Source organism: Oncorhynchus clarkii, chromosome 16, assembly GCF_045791955.1.
Source record: "Oncorhynchus clarkii lewisi isolate Uvic-CL-2024 chromosome 16, UVic_Ocla_1.0, whole genome shotgun sequence".
Lineage (NCBI taxonomy): Eukaryota > Metazoa > Chordata > Actinopteri > Salmoniformes > Salmonidae > Oncorhynchus > Oncorhynchus clarkii.
Window position 1 is genome coordinate 52,377,244 of NC_092162.1, and position 18,801 is coordinate 52,396,044.

The 18,801-nt window shown below is 42.6% G+C and overlaps 1 protein-coding gene across 5 annotated transcripts in view; it reads left to right on the plus strand.

The window, feature by feature from the left end:
* LOC139368705 (DNA (cytosine-5)-methyltransferase 3B-like) overlaps positions 1-18,801 on the plus strand; it is a 62,452-nt gene that overhangs the window by 2,160 nt on the left and 41,491 nt on the right. For 2 of the 5 annotated variants that reach the window (XM_071107970.1, XM_071107971.1), the window contains exons 2-5: positions 510-620; positions 12,257-12,407; positions 16,864-16,958; positions 18,423-18,590. In XM_071107970.1, coding sequence (XP_070964071.1) covers positions 561-620; positions 12,257-12,407; positions 16,864-16,958; positions 18,423-18,590 — 474 coding nt within the window. In that variant the 5' untranslated portion in view covers positions 510-560. Of the gene's footprint in view, positions 1-509; positions 630-12,256; positions 12,408-16,863; positions 16,959-18,422; positions 18,591-18,801 lie in introns of all 5 variants that reach the window. The other 3 variants (XM_071107973.1, XM_071107972.1, XM_071107969.1) reach the window with 2 other exon arrangements.

The window sequence follows — 18,801 nt, forward strand, 5'->3', positions numbered from 1 at the left end:
TATAACCAACTAGTGCTGACATGCAACTTCACATAGACAATAACCCACAAAACCAAAATGGAAAATGGCAACCTAAATAGGATCCCCAATCAGAGACAACGATAAACAGTTGTCTCTGATTAGGAACCAATTCAGGCCACCATAGACCTACATATACCTAGACATACCAAAACCCAAAACATGCAAAAAACCCTAGACAAGACAAAAACACACATACCACCCTCGTCACACCCTGACCTAACCAAAATAATAAAGAAAACAAAGATAACTAAGGTCAGGGCGTGACAAACCAGAATAGAAAGAGGAGTGGGAGGTCCTGGTGCACAACTGAGCAAGAGAACAAGTACATTAGAGTGTCTAGTTTGAGAAACAGATGTTACTCAGAAAAATTGTTCAAGGAATCACAGCTAGTGATTCAGTGTGATTTTATGCATGAATATTGCACATTTAAATATACTGTTTTGTGCACTCTCCTAACTACTGCATTGTCTTGTTTGTTTTGCCTCCAGATTAGAAGATAATCAAAATAACAATAATCGAGGAAGTTAACTGCAACAGTAATGCCATCCAACAAGTATTCTTCAGCCATCATGGTTGAGAGTGACAAGATGACGGCAACAGTAAGTAGTGTGGGTCTCCATTTTTATTTTACAGAGTGGCTGCAGAGCTGACTTTTCTGGACCTTTCTTCCCAACTGCTAAAGGTCCTGAAGCATGTGCTACTCGTAGAGAACAGGCTACTCTGGTGAATGGTGCTTGTTTAATAGTTACATCAAAGCTGAATCAATGTCTGCAAAATCACATAATGATAGCATTGTACATAACAGAACCGAATATAATAGCAAAGTATAATGTTACTGTAAGACAAAGAAACACCTAATTTCTAATAAGATTTTAGGATGATTGTTCTCTCCTGCGTCCACAACTCAACAGCATGCCACTAGGTCCAATTTTTACCAGATAGCACGCCTATTGGTTCACCCACTAACGCTCTCACACAAAACTGGACCATGATACACTGTGACTGAATGTTTTGGTTGGATCAGTTTTGCCCTCAGATCTTTTGCCCTCAGACCTTTTCCATTCAGTAGGACAATATTTCTGCCCCGTTAGTTACATTAGAAAAAAGTTACTTCCAGGCAGCCCCAGTAGCATCCTTTGCCAGTTGGGTTTTGGCCTTCACTCCTGGATTATACCATTAGTACCATGCGTATGTTTAAAAATGTTGTTATAAGGACTATCTAGATAAATCTGCATAACATTATAATAAATGTAATAAATTACCTTCTGTGGTGTCTGTGGTAGTGTAGTGTTGGCTGTTGCTCTATCCCAGAGTGAGATAGTTATTAACTATGATTCAGTGTGATTTATGGCTCAGAGCCCACACTAGTCTTTACGGCATCAGGGAACTCTCTCTCTCTCCCCCCATTTCTCATCCTGTTGCTTCCGGTCCTGCTCTATTGCTACAGTACAATAAACCACACAGCCACTGGAACTCCCTAACCCCCTACCTCAATCACCTAACCCCCTACCTCAATCACCTAACCCCCTACCTCAATCACCTCACCCCCTACCTCAATCACCTCACCCCCTACCTCAATCACAAAACCCCCTACCTCAATCACAAAACCCCCTACCTCAATCACAAAACCCCCTACCTCAATCACCTAACCCCCTACCTCAATCACAAAACCCCCTACCTCAATCACCTAACCCCCTACCTCAATCGCCTAACCCCTTACCTCAATCACCTCACCCTCTCCCTCAGGGACCAGGCTTTCAGAAGCTTCTGGAGGCTTGTGGGAGGCCTGCTTGTCTCTGTCATAATGGTCTTGTAATGGGCCACTATATTCATGATGGATGGATCACCATTTGGGGGGCATAGTTGTATTTCAACTTTGTCTACTGGTGTGGTATGTGTGTTGTGTTTCCACTTTCCATAGCATTAGACACTGTAGGACTCCTAGACGCTTCCTTTCTTAGGCCTGTTGGTTCTTGCCCGAGGGGCTTAGTAGCGTGACAGACAAGAGTTGGCCCGGTGGTCACCATATTTTTTCAGAAAGTGTACAGTAGTGTTGTCACGATATAAGAATTTTGACTTCGATACCAGGTTTAGTATCACAGTACTCGATCCCATCACGATACCAAAACGATACTACAACAACAAAAAATAAGGCGTATTAGCCAAAGTCACAGAATGGCACTTCATCCAGACAGACAAACTCAGCTACTGCCCTATTCAATTGTTGGCCATCTTTTGAGTTCAATATCATTACATTTTAACATGTTGAGGTTAACATTTTTATGACAGCCATATAGGGCTGAGCGATATATCAATTTTTTTTTTAGATATATCCGAGTTTATGTTTTAGCGCGATATGGAAATGCCTGTATCGCAAGAATCGAGGTTCTGTTATAATGTTGGAACGTTTTACAAATGCAGCATCTCACTGTCTCTTCTCTGTCAGCCCAATGTCAAATAATGTCCCAATTGTGAGACAACACGTGCACAGAGGTTATCCACCAATCACCACCCTAGACAGCCTTTCACAAATTGTAACCACGCCAGAGAAGTGTAGCAGCAGTAAGAGTTCCACCAAAATGGAAAATGGGGAAGGCAGCTCAGCCTCTCGTGAGGATGAAATCATCCCCAAAAAGGGCGGCAATGTTTTTTCAGTAATATGGAAGTGGTTCGGGTTTAAGAAGTCTGATGTTCAGCAAACGAATGTCCTGTGCAAAATGTGTTGAAAGGCACGAAACGCAGCAGTACAACCAACCCTTTCCATCACCTGCAACTGAAACACGCGGTGGAATGGAAGGAATGCGTGAGACTACGCAGTAGCCACATCCTTTTCAAACGTAATCCCTTATGACAAGAAAAGTTTGAGGTGGAAGGAGATAACAGATGCAGTGACCTATTACATAGCGAAATGATATGGTTCCAATCTTTACAGTAGAAAAGCCAGGCTTTAAAAAGCTGCAGTTGGCCACAAATATCAGCTGCCAAGCCGCAAGTATTTCATGGAAGAAGCCCTGCTGCGATTATACACTGCTACCCGCGAAAGAGCCGCAGAGAAGCTGGCGAGGTTTCTTATTTCTCCACCACAGAACGTCAGAGCCATACCTAAGTTTGTCAGTCCACTACATAAATGAAGACTGGAAATGGCAAAATGTCTGCCTCCAGACATCTTACTTCCCCGATGAGCATATGGGTGAAATATGGCCCAGGATCTCAAAAGACTCTGGCATCGTGGAAGATGAACGAAGACCGACAGGTGTACATGACAACTGACAGCAGGAGCAACATGATAAATGCATTGTACTTGAACAACTGGACCCGCCTGCAGTGCTTTGGGCACAGGCTTCACCTCGCCATCGGTAAATGTGACATTGGATAATTAAAGTGCATTCAAAAAAGTTATGTTCAGGCCAGCTGTAGGCTAATGTGTTAGTAGTTGAGTCATTCCTCCAATCCAATAGCAAATAACCACAGGCTGTTTTAATTATAACAAATTAACTAAATTAATACATTTTCAATCAAAATGATTATATAAATTACTTATTCAAACAGCTATTTGTCAAACATTTCTAAACAATAGAATAGACGTGGGGGGGTTGTTCATTTGTTTTGCACAAATAGGCCTTGAGGCGTTGTACATTTTTTAAATGTTTAACTTCAGTTAAGAATTATGTCTCTGTCACGGATAGCTAGGAGCGGTGGGTGTGGACTCAGGCGCAGAGAGCAATGCTTCCAATGCATACGTTTATTAAGCTGGATCTAGCCAACAAACAGGCAAAATGACCAATAAACAGGTATGTCCCCAAAACCAGGGAAAATAACAGACAACAAAATACGTAAGCAAAACAATTTCACCACTGACAGTGAGAATAAGCCCGCACAAAAGCAGGCGGGCCCTGGAATTTTAAATAGGCCATAATTAACAACAAATAAGTAACAGGTGAAAACAATCAGTACAAAACTAACAGAAAAGAAAAAATAATCGGTGGCGGATAGTAGACCAGTGACGACGACCACCGAGCGCCGCCCGAACAGGGAGAGGAGCCACCTTCGGTGGAAGTCGTGACAGTCTTGGCCTTTTTTAATTTGTTTAGAGAGAAACAAGAAATGGAGATATGTATAGTGAATCATCTGAACCTCGTAAAAAAAATTGAGATATTACTTTTAGGCCATATTGCCCAGCCCTACAGCCATATATGCATTATTTAATCAATTATACAATCAATTTGACTTCGTTTTTACAAAACAACATAGTGGTAATAATTTATTTGAATGGTAAATCTCTGTTGATAAACTGGGTAAATGAAGATTTAGCATAGGTCTATTCACAATACAGGTGAATTCATATGATTCAATAGGAGAGTGTGCATGCATTCGGGTATTGAGGGGCAGCAGGTAGCCTAGTGGTTAGCCCAGACAGCTCTAACAATGAATGAGGAAGTAGAGCAGGTACTTTGCTCCACTCCGCTGATAGACTCTCAATGCTGAGAAACACATTTGACAGAAGTACTGAACGTATTTTTATTTTATTAGAAAAGTACAGTAGTTTCGGTATACCTTGGAACACTAGTACAGTGATACCCTGGGAAATGCCTTATGGGTTTCTACATGCTTTTACAATAGTTTTTTTAATCATTCCTGGGTCTTCCTGGCAAACTGGTTCTCAACTATGTGAATCTGTGATCCCAGATAAGAATAATATTGTTCTATAGAAAGCAGTTAAAGCACAGACATGGTATTCACAGGTGTATAGTTTATGTAGTTCCCCTTTAGGGTTTTCTGTCACGCTGTTATCTTGGTGTCTTTGTGCCAGGCCAGGGATGAGAGTAACTGACATTAGCTAAGCACATTTACATGGCTAGCCAGTGCCTCATGTTGTAAATGTGTCTGGAAGGTGTGTGTGCTATACTGTAGGTCAGGTATGGGTCCATTGAAAGGGAGTATCTTTCTCCAACTGAGTCCATTCCTTCCCAACCTCTCCTTTGTTTCCCGTATCTGTGTCCAACCCAGAAAGCAGATCAAGGGCTGAGGTGTCAGGGAGGCAGAGATACTGAAAGGGCTCCTAGACACCTGGTCTGAGCCCCAGCTTCTAGTTTCCACTCATACTTTGTTCTCCTTTTACAAAAGCAGGGGCTGTGGCAGAGCCTTGTCTGGGCCCCTTCAGCTTGGGCTGGGGGGGTGATGATGTACTTTGTCAGGGAATATTTATTTTGAGGACGTTTGAGTGGGCAGAAACAGACGGATGGACGGACAGACAGATCAACCAAAGGTCTTGCTCTTTTAATCTGTCAACACACTTTTAATCAATCCACACGTGCATTGTCTTATGTCAGACACGGTTTTCATAGCCGTCTGCCCTGAGATGTTCCTTGAGCCTCTCCTAGCCAGATGTGGGGCTGAGAGAGAAGGAGGGGTGAAAGGGTGCAGACAGGAGATTAGGGAGGGGCAATGGGGGTAGCAGACGAAGTGTTGACAGGTGTAGAGGGGTTTCCTGGTCTGGAAAAAGGCGTCTCTCTCAGGTCTAATCTCACTAATGAGAGAAACTCTGGCACTGACCTGCTGACCTAGCTGTCTCTCTCTCTCACCCTCACTCTGTCTCCTCTCTTTCTCTCTCTGTCTCTGTCTGTCTGTCTCTCTTTCTCTCTCGTGCTCTCTCTCTCTCTCATTCTCACCCTCACTCTGTCTCTCTCTCTTTCCCCCTCTCTAGTTCTCTCTCTCCACCTTTGCCCCTGTGGCCTTAATAATCCCTTTATCCACGGTGCATTGAGTGCTTTGGGGTCTATAACTGTACTGTGTCGTGCTCTACTATGTTATACTGTGCTGTGCGGCCCAGGTTGGCTTAGGTGAGGTGTGATTTGAGCTGACACGGTTGGAGGTGCAAGAGAAAGAATCTCACTGCTGCCTGTGAGAGAGGGGGGGAGGGGGGGGGGGGGGGGGGGCAGGAGAGAGAGAGGGTTTGAGAGAGAGAGAAACTGCTTATTTCTTTGTATAGCGTTTGTATTGCAGTGCTGGTTTCCTAGAGTGAGAGAGTGCACAGTGTGTGGTATGTAATTGAACTATGCTCAGCTCTACTGTGCAGCTGTGCTAGCCTGGGTTGGCTTGTGTCTTCCCCTGTGCCTGCTGGTTGGCTGTGTTAGCTTTGGCAAGTGACTGTGCCACTGGAGGACAGCGATGGTGGTAAGGGAAACGTGACTCAGACTGGCATTCCAGAGGAAGATTCCTGATATCCCACAACCGCATGCATTGTTCCCAAGGCCAAGGGCTTACGCTTCCTCAGGAGGAAGCCTGCCAATGAGGTGAAGGCCCTTAACTCTCTCACCCCCAACTCCCTGGCTGTCTCCCCCTCAGGGAGTTCCACCTCTCTCACCCTCTTCCGGTCTCAGCCCGGTGTTCAGTCTAAATATTTTGGATAGATGCTTTTACTCTGTAGCTCTCTATGTTGTTATATTTTTTTTGTGGTCTTGTTTTATTTTGGTGTGTGTGTGTGTTCCTATAGCTACCTCTGCATCAATTTCACAGCTGGAATTAACATTATTCTCCTTTACCTTTAATCAAGTCAGCAGATCCCATCACTCTCACTGTTACACCCCCCCCCCCCCCCCCACACACACACACACACAAACCCACACACACACACACACATATGCATACTGTAAATCTTAAATTAAATGTCAAGTCTCAAATAGCCACCTGCCCCTTTTAATAGCTGGACAACGGCACACATTTCAGCACATAAACCACAGTTTCAAATAAACAGTGGGTTAATTGTTTATGAGGTTTAATGTTTTATTTGTAACATTCAATAATTAAGTAATGACTGGAAAAATGATTGCAATCAGCTTATTTTTTGGCTCCTAACAGCTGAGAACTGCTACTGGTATGCACAAAAACAGTCAACAACTTCGGGAGTACAGAGCCCTAGAAATCGGTAGAAGTAAGCACTGTCAAAGAGGAGAATAATTATTCTCAATTAATTGTTATGTATATTTTTTAAATATAGGCATACTAAGACAAAACAAACGTGACACTGTGTAAATGATAACACATTAGTGCAGGAAATGAATAAATTGATAAAAATGCTGAAAGTGAATGCTGAAATTAAACATGAACTAGAAAATGAGCAAAGGTTGTGTGCACTAAGGAAATAAGTTAGAGGCCTGGCTCAAATAGAAGCCTGTCTCCAATAAGTGCCTATTGTCTTCAGTGATTTAAGCAAATAAACACCTGGGCTATTAATTAAAGTTTTACAGTACCTTAGTTTACAACACTTTCTATTTCCCCTAAATACTTATTAGCTACAGTTCCCTAAAGGAGTGTTGTTTTAACCTATGAACTTTACTTAAGATAACAGTTTGTTTTTACTCTTAGATTCTACAGTCATCCAGGGCTTACATTTCTGACTTAGACTATGTGGACAACTACAAATGCCTAGGTTTCTGGTTAGACTGTAAACTCTCCTTCCAGACATTAAGCATATCCAATCCAAAATTAAATCTAGAATTGGCTTCCTATTTCGCAACAAAGCATCCTTCACTCATGCTGCCAACCATACCCTCGTAAAACTGACTATCCTACCGATCCTTAACTTCGGCGATGTCATTTACGAAATAGCCTCCAACACTCTCCTCAGCAAATTGTATGTAGTCTATCACAGTGCCATCCGTTTTGTCACCATAGCCCCATATATCACCCACCACTGTGACCTGTATGCTCTCGTTGGCTGGCCCTCGCTACATATTCGTTGTCAAACCCACTGGCTCCAGGTCATCTATAAGTCTTTGCTAGGTAAAGCCCCACCTTATCTCAGCTCACTGGTCACCATAGCAGCACCCACCCATAGCATGCGCTCCAGCAGGTATATTTCACTGGTCATCCCCAAAGCCAACTTCCCCATTGGCCGCCTTTTCTTCCAGGTCTCTGCTGCCAATGACTGGAACAAATTGCAAAAATCACTGAAGCTGGAGACTTATATCAAATTAGCTAGCAAGTACAAGCTAGCTAGCTAAATTGCCATAAATGTTTAATGCTTTTCGACCTGTCCCCAAATTAATGTAATTGGTTCAGAGTTTTTTTTAAATGTTAACCTGCGTGTCGGGATCTCGTTTGGTGTAGGGGGACAAAATATATTTATGCACGATGGTGCACGCGCAGCCGGTTTGGGTTCCGTGTTAGGGTAAAAAAACAAGGCTGCAGTTGATGCTGCTGAAACTCCACATCTTTAGCTGGCATTTGGCAAAGCACTGGAGTCTTGCAGTCCCGTTTAAATCAAATCAATCTTTATTTGCCACATGCGCCGAATACAAAAAGTGTAGACTTTACCGTGAAATGCTTAATTACAAGCCCTTAACCAACAGTGCAGTTCAAGAAGAAGAAAATATTTACCAAGTAGGCTAAAATAAAAAGTAATAATAAAAAGTAACACAATAAGAATAACAATAATGAGGCTATTTACAGGGGGCACCGGTACCGAGTCAGTGTGCAGGGGTACAGGCTAGTTGAGGGAATCTGTACATGTAGTTGGGGGCGAAGTGACTGCATAGGCAACAAACAAACAGCGAGTAGCAACAGTGTACAAGGGGATGGTCAATGTATTGTTTATGAATTGTTCAGCAGTCTAATGGCTTGGGGGTAGAAGCTGTTGGGGAGCCTTTTGGTCCTAGACTTGGTGCTCCGGTACCGCTTGCCGTGCAGTAGCAGAGAAAACAGTCTATAACTTGGGTGACTGGAGTCTCTGACAATTTTATGGGCTTTCCTCTGACACTGCCTATTATATATGTCCTGGATGGTAGGAAGCTTGGCCCCAGTGATGTACTGGGCTGTTTGCACTACCCTCTGGGGCGCCTTACGATCAAATGCTGAGCAGTTGCCATACCAGGTTATAATGCCTTCGCTTGAATAGAGATCGAGAGACAGAAAAATACAGGGAAAGGAAAAAACAAACATGTATCCATACACTCCTCCACCACAGGCCCCACTCACTCCTTCTGGCATATAGAGTCACTGAGTCTTGCAGCTAGCTAACCTTTTTATTCATATGCTAGCGTACCTGTAGACTTCCAGTCATTGCGCTAATGCTACAGTAGTTAGAATTAACTCGCTAAACTACCTTTAAAAATGGTATCCACTAGTTCTGGGTAAGTAGAACAACTTAATTGACAGAATTTCACAATATCCCTTTAAATGGAGTGAGAGAGAGAAAAGATACAAATTGAGAGAGGTTGTTAAGAGCTGAACTGATTATCACAGTTTGCCAGTGGAAGGGAGCATGTGACCCAAATGTTGTTTGTGACTACTATGATTTCCCATTGTAGTCAATTTAATTGCAGGAATTCCATCAATTATTTAAAGTAATTATTTTACCAATTTTGTAACAGAAAGAGTTTTAATCACTTAATAATTCATAAACTAAATTAAAATCAGGAAAATCACTACACATAATTGGTAGGACTACCTTGTTACTTACAGTGCCTTGCAAAAGTATTCATCCCCCTTGGTGTTTTTCCTATTTTATTGCATTACAACCTGTAATTTAAATATCTTTTTATTTGGATTTCATGTAATGGACATACACAAAATAGTCCAAATTGATGAAGTGAAATTTAAAAAATAACTTGTTTAAAAAAACAAAAACAAAACAGAAAAGTGGTGGGTACATATTTATTCACCCCCTTTGCTATGAAGCCCCTAAATAAGATCCGGTGCAACCAATTACCTTCAGATGTCACATAATTAGTTAAATAAAGTCCACCTGTGTGCAATCTAAGTGTCACATGATCTGTCACATGATCTCAGTATATTTACACCTGTTCTGAAAGGCCCCAGAGTCTGCAACACCACCAAGCAAGCAGCACCATGAAGACCAAGGAGCTCTCCAAACAGGTCAGGGACAAAGTTGTGGAGAAGGACAGATCAGGGTTGGGTTATAAAAAAAAATGTCTGAAACTTTGAACATCTCACGGAGCACCATTAAATCCATTATTAAAAATGGAAAGAATATGGCACCACAACAAAACTGCCAAGAGAGGGCCGCCCACCAAAACTCACGGACCAGGCAATGAGGGCATTAATCAGAGAGGCAACAAAGAGACCAAAGATAACCCTGAAGGAGCTGCAAAGCTCCACAGCGGAGATTGGAGTATCTGTCCATAGGACCACTTTAAGCTGTGCTCTCCACAGAGCTGGGCTTTACGGAAGAGTGTCCAGAGAAAAAGCCATTGCTTAAAGAAGCTGTGCTCTCCACAGAGCTGGGCTTTACGGAAGAGTGTCCAGAGAAAAAGCCATTGCTTAAAGAAGAAGATAAGCAAACACGTTTGGTGTTCGTCAAAAGGCATGTGGGAGACTCCCCAAACATATGGAAGAAGGTATTCTGGTCAGATGAGACAAAAATTTAGCTTTTTGGACATCAAGGAAAACGCTATGTCTGGCGCAAACCCAATACCTCTCATCACCCTGAGAAGGTCAGCCCCACAGTGAAGCATGGTGGTGACAGCATCATGCTGTGGGGATGTTTTTCATCAGCAGGGACTGGGAAACTGGTCAGAATTGAAGAAATTATGGATGGCGCTAATACAGGGAAATTCTTGAGTGAAAACGGATTCAGTCTTCCAGAGATTTGAGACTGGTACTTGCTGCAGGAGGGACTGGTGCACTTCACAAAATAGATGGCGTCATGAGAAAGGAAAATTATGTAGCTACATTGAAGCAACATCACAAGACATGAGTCAGGAAATTAAGGCTTGGTCGGAAATGACAATGACCCCAAGCATACTTCCAAAGTTGTGGCAAAATGGCATAAGGACAACAAAGTCAAGGTATTGGAGTGGACATCACAAAACCCAGACCTCAATCCCATAGAACATTTGAGGGCAGAACTGAAAAGGCGTGTGCGAGCAAGGAGGCCTACAAATCTGATTCAGTTACACCAGCTCTGTCCATTAAATGCAAATGTTATCAGTGAATACACATTCAGTGTTAAGTGTTTTGTTCCCAGAATATTAACACATTGTTTTAATCAGAAGATAAAGGTGTGCAATTGTGTTCATTGTTTCAGGCAATCAGTAAATACTACTGCATGGAATTCTAAATCATTCCGTCAGTGTCATAACATGTCATACCATGTACATGGTTCCCCAACTGGCTGCCCGCATGCCGAATTTGCAAAACATTTTCGCTGATGGATTGTGATGATACAGATGAATGAATCCTGAACACGATGTGCTTGTTTTTTATTTTATTTTTTACAGGAATAGTATTTGATTTGATGTGTATGAAATTGTTGTGTGAAATATGCATAAAGGGAGAGTAATTGCCCATAATTCTTCACCTTTGCATAGTTGTACTTTTAGTAGTATTTATTAGGATCCCCAGTAGCTGTTGGCAAGGCAGCACCTACTCTTCCTGGGGTCCAAACAGGGGTAGACATTTGTATCATCATTAGTGACTGCAAAGAAAATGTATTGATCTCCTGGGATTTTTTAAACACAGACTAACTTTCTGTTCTGTCTGCTTGGACTCGAGATAAATATGGTTGCGTTAATCTTTTTGCTGGCAGTCGTGTTGTTTTGATGAATGTATTTGCAATTTTGACAACTTCATTTGGAAAACACATGTACTGTCTTGCAAAAAAACACAGAGTGGATTGTTTTGAAAATTGACAACATTGTTCCAAAAATGCTTGTACGCGATTGAGAAAAACTGTAGTGTTGTCTTAGTGGCAGAATTAGCAAAGAGGACGCTGGGTCATGTGATTTATAGACCCACAATGCTATTGAAGCCACGGCGAGAGAGATCGCCTAATTTTTCATCACTCCTTTACGGGCTGTCTCTCTAGATTTAAAGGGTGTAATTCAAGGGGAATAGATGAGTGCTGAAGTGGGACACAGGCACCACAGCTGAGTCATTCAAATCTAGCAGTCCATACACGTTTGATTCTTGCCACGAGACTGACACCATTTCTGAATTTGCATCATTTCTTACATACTGTGCACAGTGAAAGCACACATAGACAGAAAATTACTGCCCTTAGCTTGACTTGCTAATATGCAAGTTTTCTGATGAATGCTCCAAGCTTTTTTGATGACAATTGTTGTTGTGTTATGTTAAGTGTTATGTTAGGTGGGGTGGTTTGTGATGGAAGCTGACTGGTCTATAGGTAGTTGGCTGCTGTTTGGGGTGGTTTGTTTGGACTGTTTTGCAGTTTTTTTAACTGAGTTGATAGCACATCTTCTGTCGTCCCCAGGCTGAGGTGAACGGGGACATTCCTGCAGCCGAAGGACCATCAGAGAACGACAGTGGCGCAGAGATGACCAATGAGAACAGCCCGCTGACCGCTGCTGAGCCGCCCTCCCCCTTCAGCCCCAAGCAAAACGGAGACGCTGCCTCACCTGCAGGTCAGGAACACATACAACACTGATAGTAGCAAACATGCATGGCAGCAAGACTGGAAAGGGACATTTAAAATATTTTAAGCTCTCTAGTTGGTTTACAGTAGAGCTAAGTGATGAACAGAAATGTAGGTTATTTTACTGTTTTTAAACAACTACTGTAATTGACCTGACATCACATACAGTGGGGCAAAAAAGTATTTAGTCAGCCACCAATTGTGCAAGTTCTCCCACTTAAAAAGATGAGAGAGAGCTGTAATTTTCATCATAGGTACACTTCAACTATGACAGACAAAATGAGAAAAAAAATCCAGAAAATCACATTGTAGGATTTTAATGAATTTATTTGCAAATTATGGTGGAAAATAAGTATTTGGTCACCTACAAACAAGCAAGATTTCTGGCTCCCACAGACCTGTAACTTCTTCTTTAAGAGGCTCCTCTGTCCTCCACTCGTTACCTGTATTAATGGCACCTGTTTGAACATGTTATCAGTATAAAAGACACCTATCCACAACCTCAAACAGTCACACTCCAAACTCCACTATGGCCAAGACCAAAGAGCTGTCAAAGGACACCAGAAACAAAATTGTAGACCTGCACCAGGCTGGGAAGACTGAATCTGCAATAGGTAAGCAGCTTGGTTTGAAGAAATCAACTGTGGGAGCAATTATTAGGAAATGGAAGACATACAAGACCACTGATAATCTCCCTCGATCTGGGGCTCCACGCAAGATTTCACCCCGTGGGGTCAAAATGATCACAAGAATGGTGAGCAAAAATTCCAGAACCACACGGGGGGTTGACCTAGTGAATGACCTGCAGAGAGCTGGGACCAAAGTAACTAAGCCTACCATCCGTAACACACTACGCCGCCAGGGACTCAAATCCTGCAGTGCCAGACGTGTCCCCCTGCTTAAGCCAGTACATGTCCAGGCCCGTCTGAAGTTTGCTAGAGAGCATTTGGATGATCCAGAAGAAGATTGGGAGAATGTCATATGGTCAGATGAAACCAAAATATAACTTTTTGGTAAAAACTCAACTCGTCGTGTTTGGAGGACAAAGAATGCTGAGTTGCATCCAAAGAACACCATACCTACTGTGAAGCATGGGGGTGGAAACATCATGCTTTGGGGCAGTTTTTCTGCAAAGGGACCAGGACGAATGATCCGTGTAAAGGAAAGATTGAATGGGGCCATGTATCATGAGATTTTGAGTGAAAACCTACTTCCATCAGCAAGGGCATTGAAGATGAAATGTGGCTGGGTCTTTCAGCATGACAATGATCCCAAACACACCACCCGGGCAACGAAGGAGTGGCTTCGTAAGAAGCATTTCAAGGTCCTGGAGTGGCCTAGCCAGTCTCCAGATCTCAACCCCATTGAAAATCTTTGTAGGAATTATCAGGATAGTCCTGCAATTTCTGAGGCTGGTAACTCTAATGAACTTATCCTCATGAGAGCCAGTTTCATCATAGTTGCTTGATGGCTTTTGCAACTGCACTTGAAGAAACTTTCAAAGTTCTTGACATTTCCTGCATTGACTGACCTTTATGTCTTAAGTAATGATGGACTGTGGTTTCTCTTTGCTTATTTGAGCAGTTCTTGCCATAATATGGACTTGGTATTTTACCAAATAGGGCTATCTTCTGTCTACCAACCCTACCTTGTCACAACACAACTGATAAAAAAAATCACCTTTATTTAACCAGGTAGGCTAGTTGAAAACAACTTCTCATTTACAACTGCGACCTGGCCAACATAAAGCAAAGCAGTGCGACACAAACAACAACACGAGTTACACATGGAATAAACAAGCGTACAGTCAATAACACAAAATAAAAAAAGAAAGTCTATATACAGTGTGTGCAAATGGTTGGCTCAAACGCATTAATCTTTTCACATGTGAGTTCCAAATATCTCTAACAGTGTGAGTTTTTTAATGCACTTGATGTCAGAATTCACTCACTGTTCCAAAATATGATTATTACGCAACAGGCCAGTTAACATGCGCTTCCTGCTAATTGTCTATAGGCTATGTTTGAACTTGTCAATTTCAAATTATTTTCGAACAAGTTGTATTTTCTAACAACAGTTTGAATTGAGGTGTGTCCTCCCTCCTCATTAATTCACAATTTATGTTTGAGGCTTTACTGAGCCAGATAAACTTCTCTCTTCCAGGAGAACCCACCGTACTTCACTCATGTTTGTGCAGATCAAGTATGAGTATATTTGCACAGTCTTGCAAGAATTTGAATGTTTTCTTGCTGGCGCTCGCTTTGCCTATCCTTATTTTTTTCCTTACACATAATAACTTTGGACATGTGTTCGTTCCTATCAAAGTAAGTTCCTTATTTTCTGTATATCGTGTTGTCGTTTTTACTGTAGCCGCACACAGTATGTACAGTTGAAGTTGGAAGTTTACATACACTTAGGTTGGAGTCATTAAAACTCGTTTTTCAACCACTCCACAAATGTCTTGTTAACAAACTATAGTTTTGGCAAGTCGGTTAGGACATTACTTTGTGCATGACATAAGTAATTTTTCCAACAATTGTTTACAGACAGATTATTTCACTGTATCACAATTCCAGTGGGTCAGAAGTTTACATACACTAAGTTGACTGTGCCTTTAAACAGCTTGGAAAGTTCCAGAAAATGATGTCATGGCTTTAGAAGCTTCTAATAGGCTAATTGACATAATTTTAGTCAATTGGAGGTGTACCTGGGGATGTGTTTCAAGGGAAGTATAAACACCATGGGACCACGCAGCCGTCATACCACTAAGGAAGGAGACGCGTTCTGTCTCCTCGAGATGAACGTACTTTAGTGCAAAAAGTGCAAATCAATCGCAGAACAACAGCAAAGGACATTGTGAAGATGCTGGAGGAAACCGGTACAAAAGTATATGTCCACAGTAAACCAGGTCCTATGTCGACATAGCCTGAAAGTGCGCTCAGCAAGGAAGAAGCCACTGCTCCAAAACCTCCATAGAAAATCCAGACTACGGTTTGCTACTGGACAAAGATCATACTTTTTTTGAGAAATGTCCTCTGGTCTGATGAAACAAAAATAGAACTGTTTGGCCATAATGACCATCGTTATGTTTGGAGGAAAAATGGGGAGCTTGCAAGCCAAAGAACACCATCCCAACTGTGAAGCACTGTCACGATCGTCGTAATGGGGAGACTAAAGCGCAGCGTGATTAGAAAACATTTTATTGAAAGAAGAACACGAAGAACAGTTAAACAAAAACAACAAAACGAACGTGACGCTATGACCAACGAGTGCAGACACAGGCAACTTCACATAGACAATAACCCACGAACCACAATACAAAACAGGCTACCTAAATATGGTTCCCAGTCAGAGACAACAACAAACACCTGTCCCTAATTGAGAACCATATCAGGCCAAAACACATAGAAACAGACAAACTAAACATGCAACATAGAATGCCCATACCCTGACCAAACAAAACATAGAAACAAACAACGCAAATAATGGTCAGTGTGACAAGCACGAGGGTGGCAGCATCATGTTGTGGGGGTGCTTTGCTGCAGGATGGACTGGTGCACTTCACAAAATAGATGTCATCATGAGGATGGAAAATTATGTGGATATATTGAAGCAACATCTCAAGACATCAGTCAGGAAGTTAACGCTTGGTCGCAAATATCTCTTCCAAATGGACAATGACCCCAGGCATACTTCCAAAGTTGTGGCAAAATGGCTTAAGGACAACAAAGTCAAGGTATTGGAGTTTCCATCACAAAGCCCTGACCTCAATACTATAGAAAATGTGTGGGCAGAACTGAAAAAGCGTGTGCGAGCAAGGAGGGCTACAAACCTGACTCAGTTACACCAGCTCTGTCAGGCGGAATGGGCCAACATTCACCCAACTTATTGTGGGAAGCTTGTGGAAGGCGCCCAAAACGTGTGACCCAAGTTAAACAATTTAAAGGCAATGCTACCAAATACTAATTGAGTGTATGTAAACTTCTGACCCACTGGGAATGTGATGAAATAAATAATTTTCTACTATTATTCTGACATTTCACATTCTTAAAATAAAGTGGTGATCCTAACTGACCTAAAACAGGAATTTTTTACTAGGATTAAATGTCCGGAATTGTGAAGAACTGAGTTTAAATATATTTGGCCAAGGTTTATTTAAACTTCCGACTTCAATTGTAAGCACTTTGTGACATCTGCTGATGTACAAAGGGCTTTATAAATACATTTGATTCGTTTGACCAAATTCTCACCTTACACTTGACTACCGCATTAAGTAGCAGCTTCCTCTCACCTCTCAAGCCTAAACTTCTCACACACTCTCTGTACCCTGTGTTTTCATTAGTCATCATGTCTCTCTCGCTCTCTCCCTCTCTCTCTCTCGCTCTCCCTCTCTCTCTCTCGCTCTCTCTCTCTCTTGCTCTCTCTCCTACCATCTCTCTCCCCAGACTCAGATGTTAACCAGTTGTCTGGGAGCAGGAAGAGAACCAGGAAGAGGTCCTCTGAGGAGGAAGATTGCAGCTGGGACTCCTCCTATAGTGAGGTGAGTATTCACACTACATAGACCCACATACACACACATGCGTGCGGACAGTTTACTCATACATAGATACACACACACACACACACACACACACACACACACACACACACACACACACAAAAACACACAATGCCCAACACTCTACTCCACCAGACTCTGCACATTGTGCTGCAGTTTCTCTAGAAATAAATCAGATCATGCCCAAACTGTATGGGGTTGTAGTTTTCAACAGGCCAATGTTCTGCATAGTTTAGCGCAGAATACGTGATACTGAACTACAATGACCATAATCCAATCCAACCATAATCTACTTGTCTGGTCTGTGTTTCTTTTACACCTGCTACATAAGAGACAAAAGTTTGCGGGATCAAGACGGGATACATCGAGAGCAGTTGCTTCTCAAGGTACACTATATGTACAGAAGTATGTGGACACCACATGAGGTTGGTGGCACCTTAATTGGGGAGGATGGGCTCATTGTAATAACTGGAGCGGAATATGTTGATTGGTATAAAATACATCAAACACATGGTATCCAGGTGTTTGATGCCATTCCATTTGCTCCATTATTATGAGCCGGCCTCCCCTCAGCAACCTCCTGTGGTGGACACCCCTTCAAATTAGTAGATTTGGCTACTTCAACCACATCCATTGCTGACAGGTGTATAAAATCGAGCACACAATCTCCGTAGGCAAACATTGGCAGTAGAATGGCCTTACTGAAGAGCTCAGTGACTTTTAACGTGACACCTTTCCAACAAGTCAGTTCGTGAAATTTCTGCCCTTCTAGAGCTGCCCTGGTAATTGCTGTTATTGTGATGTGGAAATGTCTAGGAGCAACAACTGCTCAGCCGCGAAGTGGTAGGCCACAAAAGCTGTCAGAATGGGACCGCCGAGTGCTGAAGTGCGTAGCGCGTAAAAATAATCTCTCCTCGGTTGCAACACTTACTACCGAGTTCCAAACTGCCTCTGGAAACAACGTCAGTACAATAACTGTTCGTCGGGAGCTTCATGAAATGGGTTTCCATGGCAGAGCAGCCATACACAAGACTAAGATCACCATGCGCAATAACAAGTGTCGGCTGGAATGGTGTTGAGCTGGCCGCCATTGGTCTCTGGAGCAGTGGAAACACTGGAGGGATGAATCACTCTTCACCATCTGGCAGTCCGACAGACGAATCTGGGTTTGCCGAATGCCAGGAGAACACTATCTGCACAAATACATAGTGCTCAAAGTGATGATCCTAACAGGAGGACCAGTTAGCCCTGCTGTTAGTCTGTATTGAACCCCATCTCATCAACAAAACCTGAACGGTGATGATGTTGTCTCGTAGCCAGACACTGTGCGCTGTAGAATTAGGATACAGGAATGGACATGAACCTTCTTATGATGGTCCAAAGGTCAGCCAGATTGGGCAGGGAGTTGGTCAACCATGGTTTAGCAGTGCTTTGTCTTCTCTACAGCAGAAGGCCAAGGTAGCAGGAGTGGGGGGCTCGGAGTCTGGCTCGGGTCTGAGACAGAGACCCTCTCCCAGGACCATCTTCCAGGCCGGTCTGCTGGCCCCTCACAGCAAACCACGCAGCCGCGAGCAGAGACGCCAGAACAAGCTGGAGCACCACAGCAGTCCTCTGGTGAGAACACACACTACATGTGGACACACGCCATTCAGAGTAGACTGAATATGCAGCAACGTAATGAACAGACACTATATACCCCAGGGCTCACAACTAGTCTGTCAAAATATTCAGCTCTGTTGTTTTATGTTCTCACAAAGAAAAACAAATCCACTTCTGAGTCATATTTGATTTGACATATTTTTTCATTCAAATTTGACACCCCCAC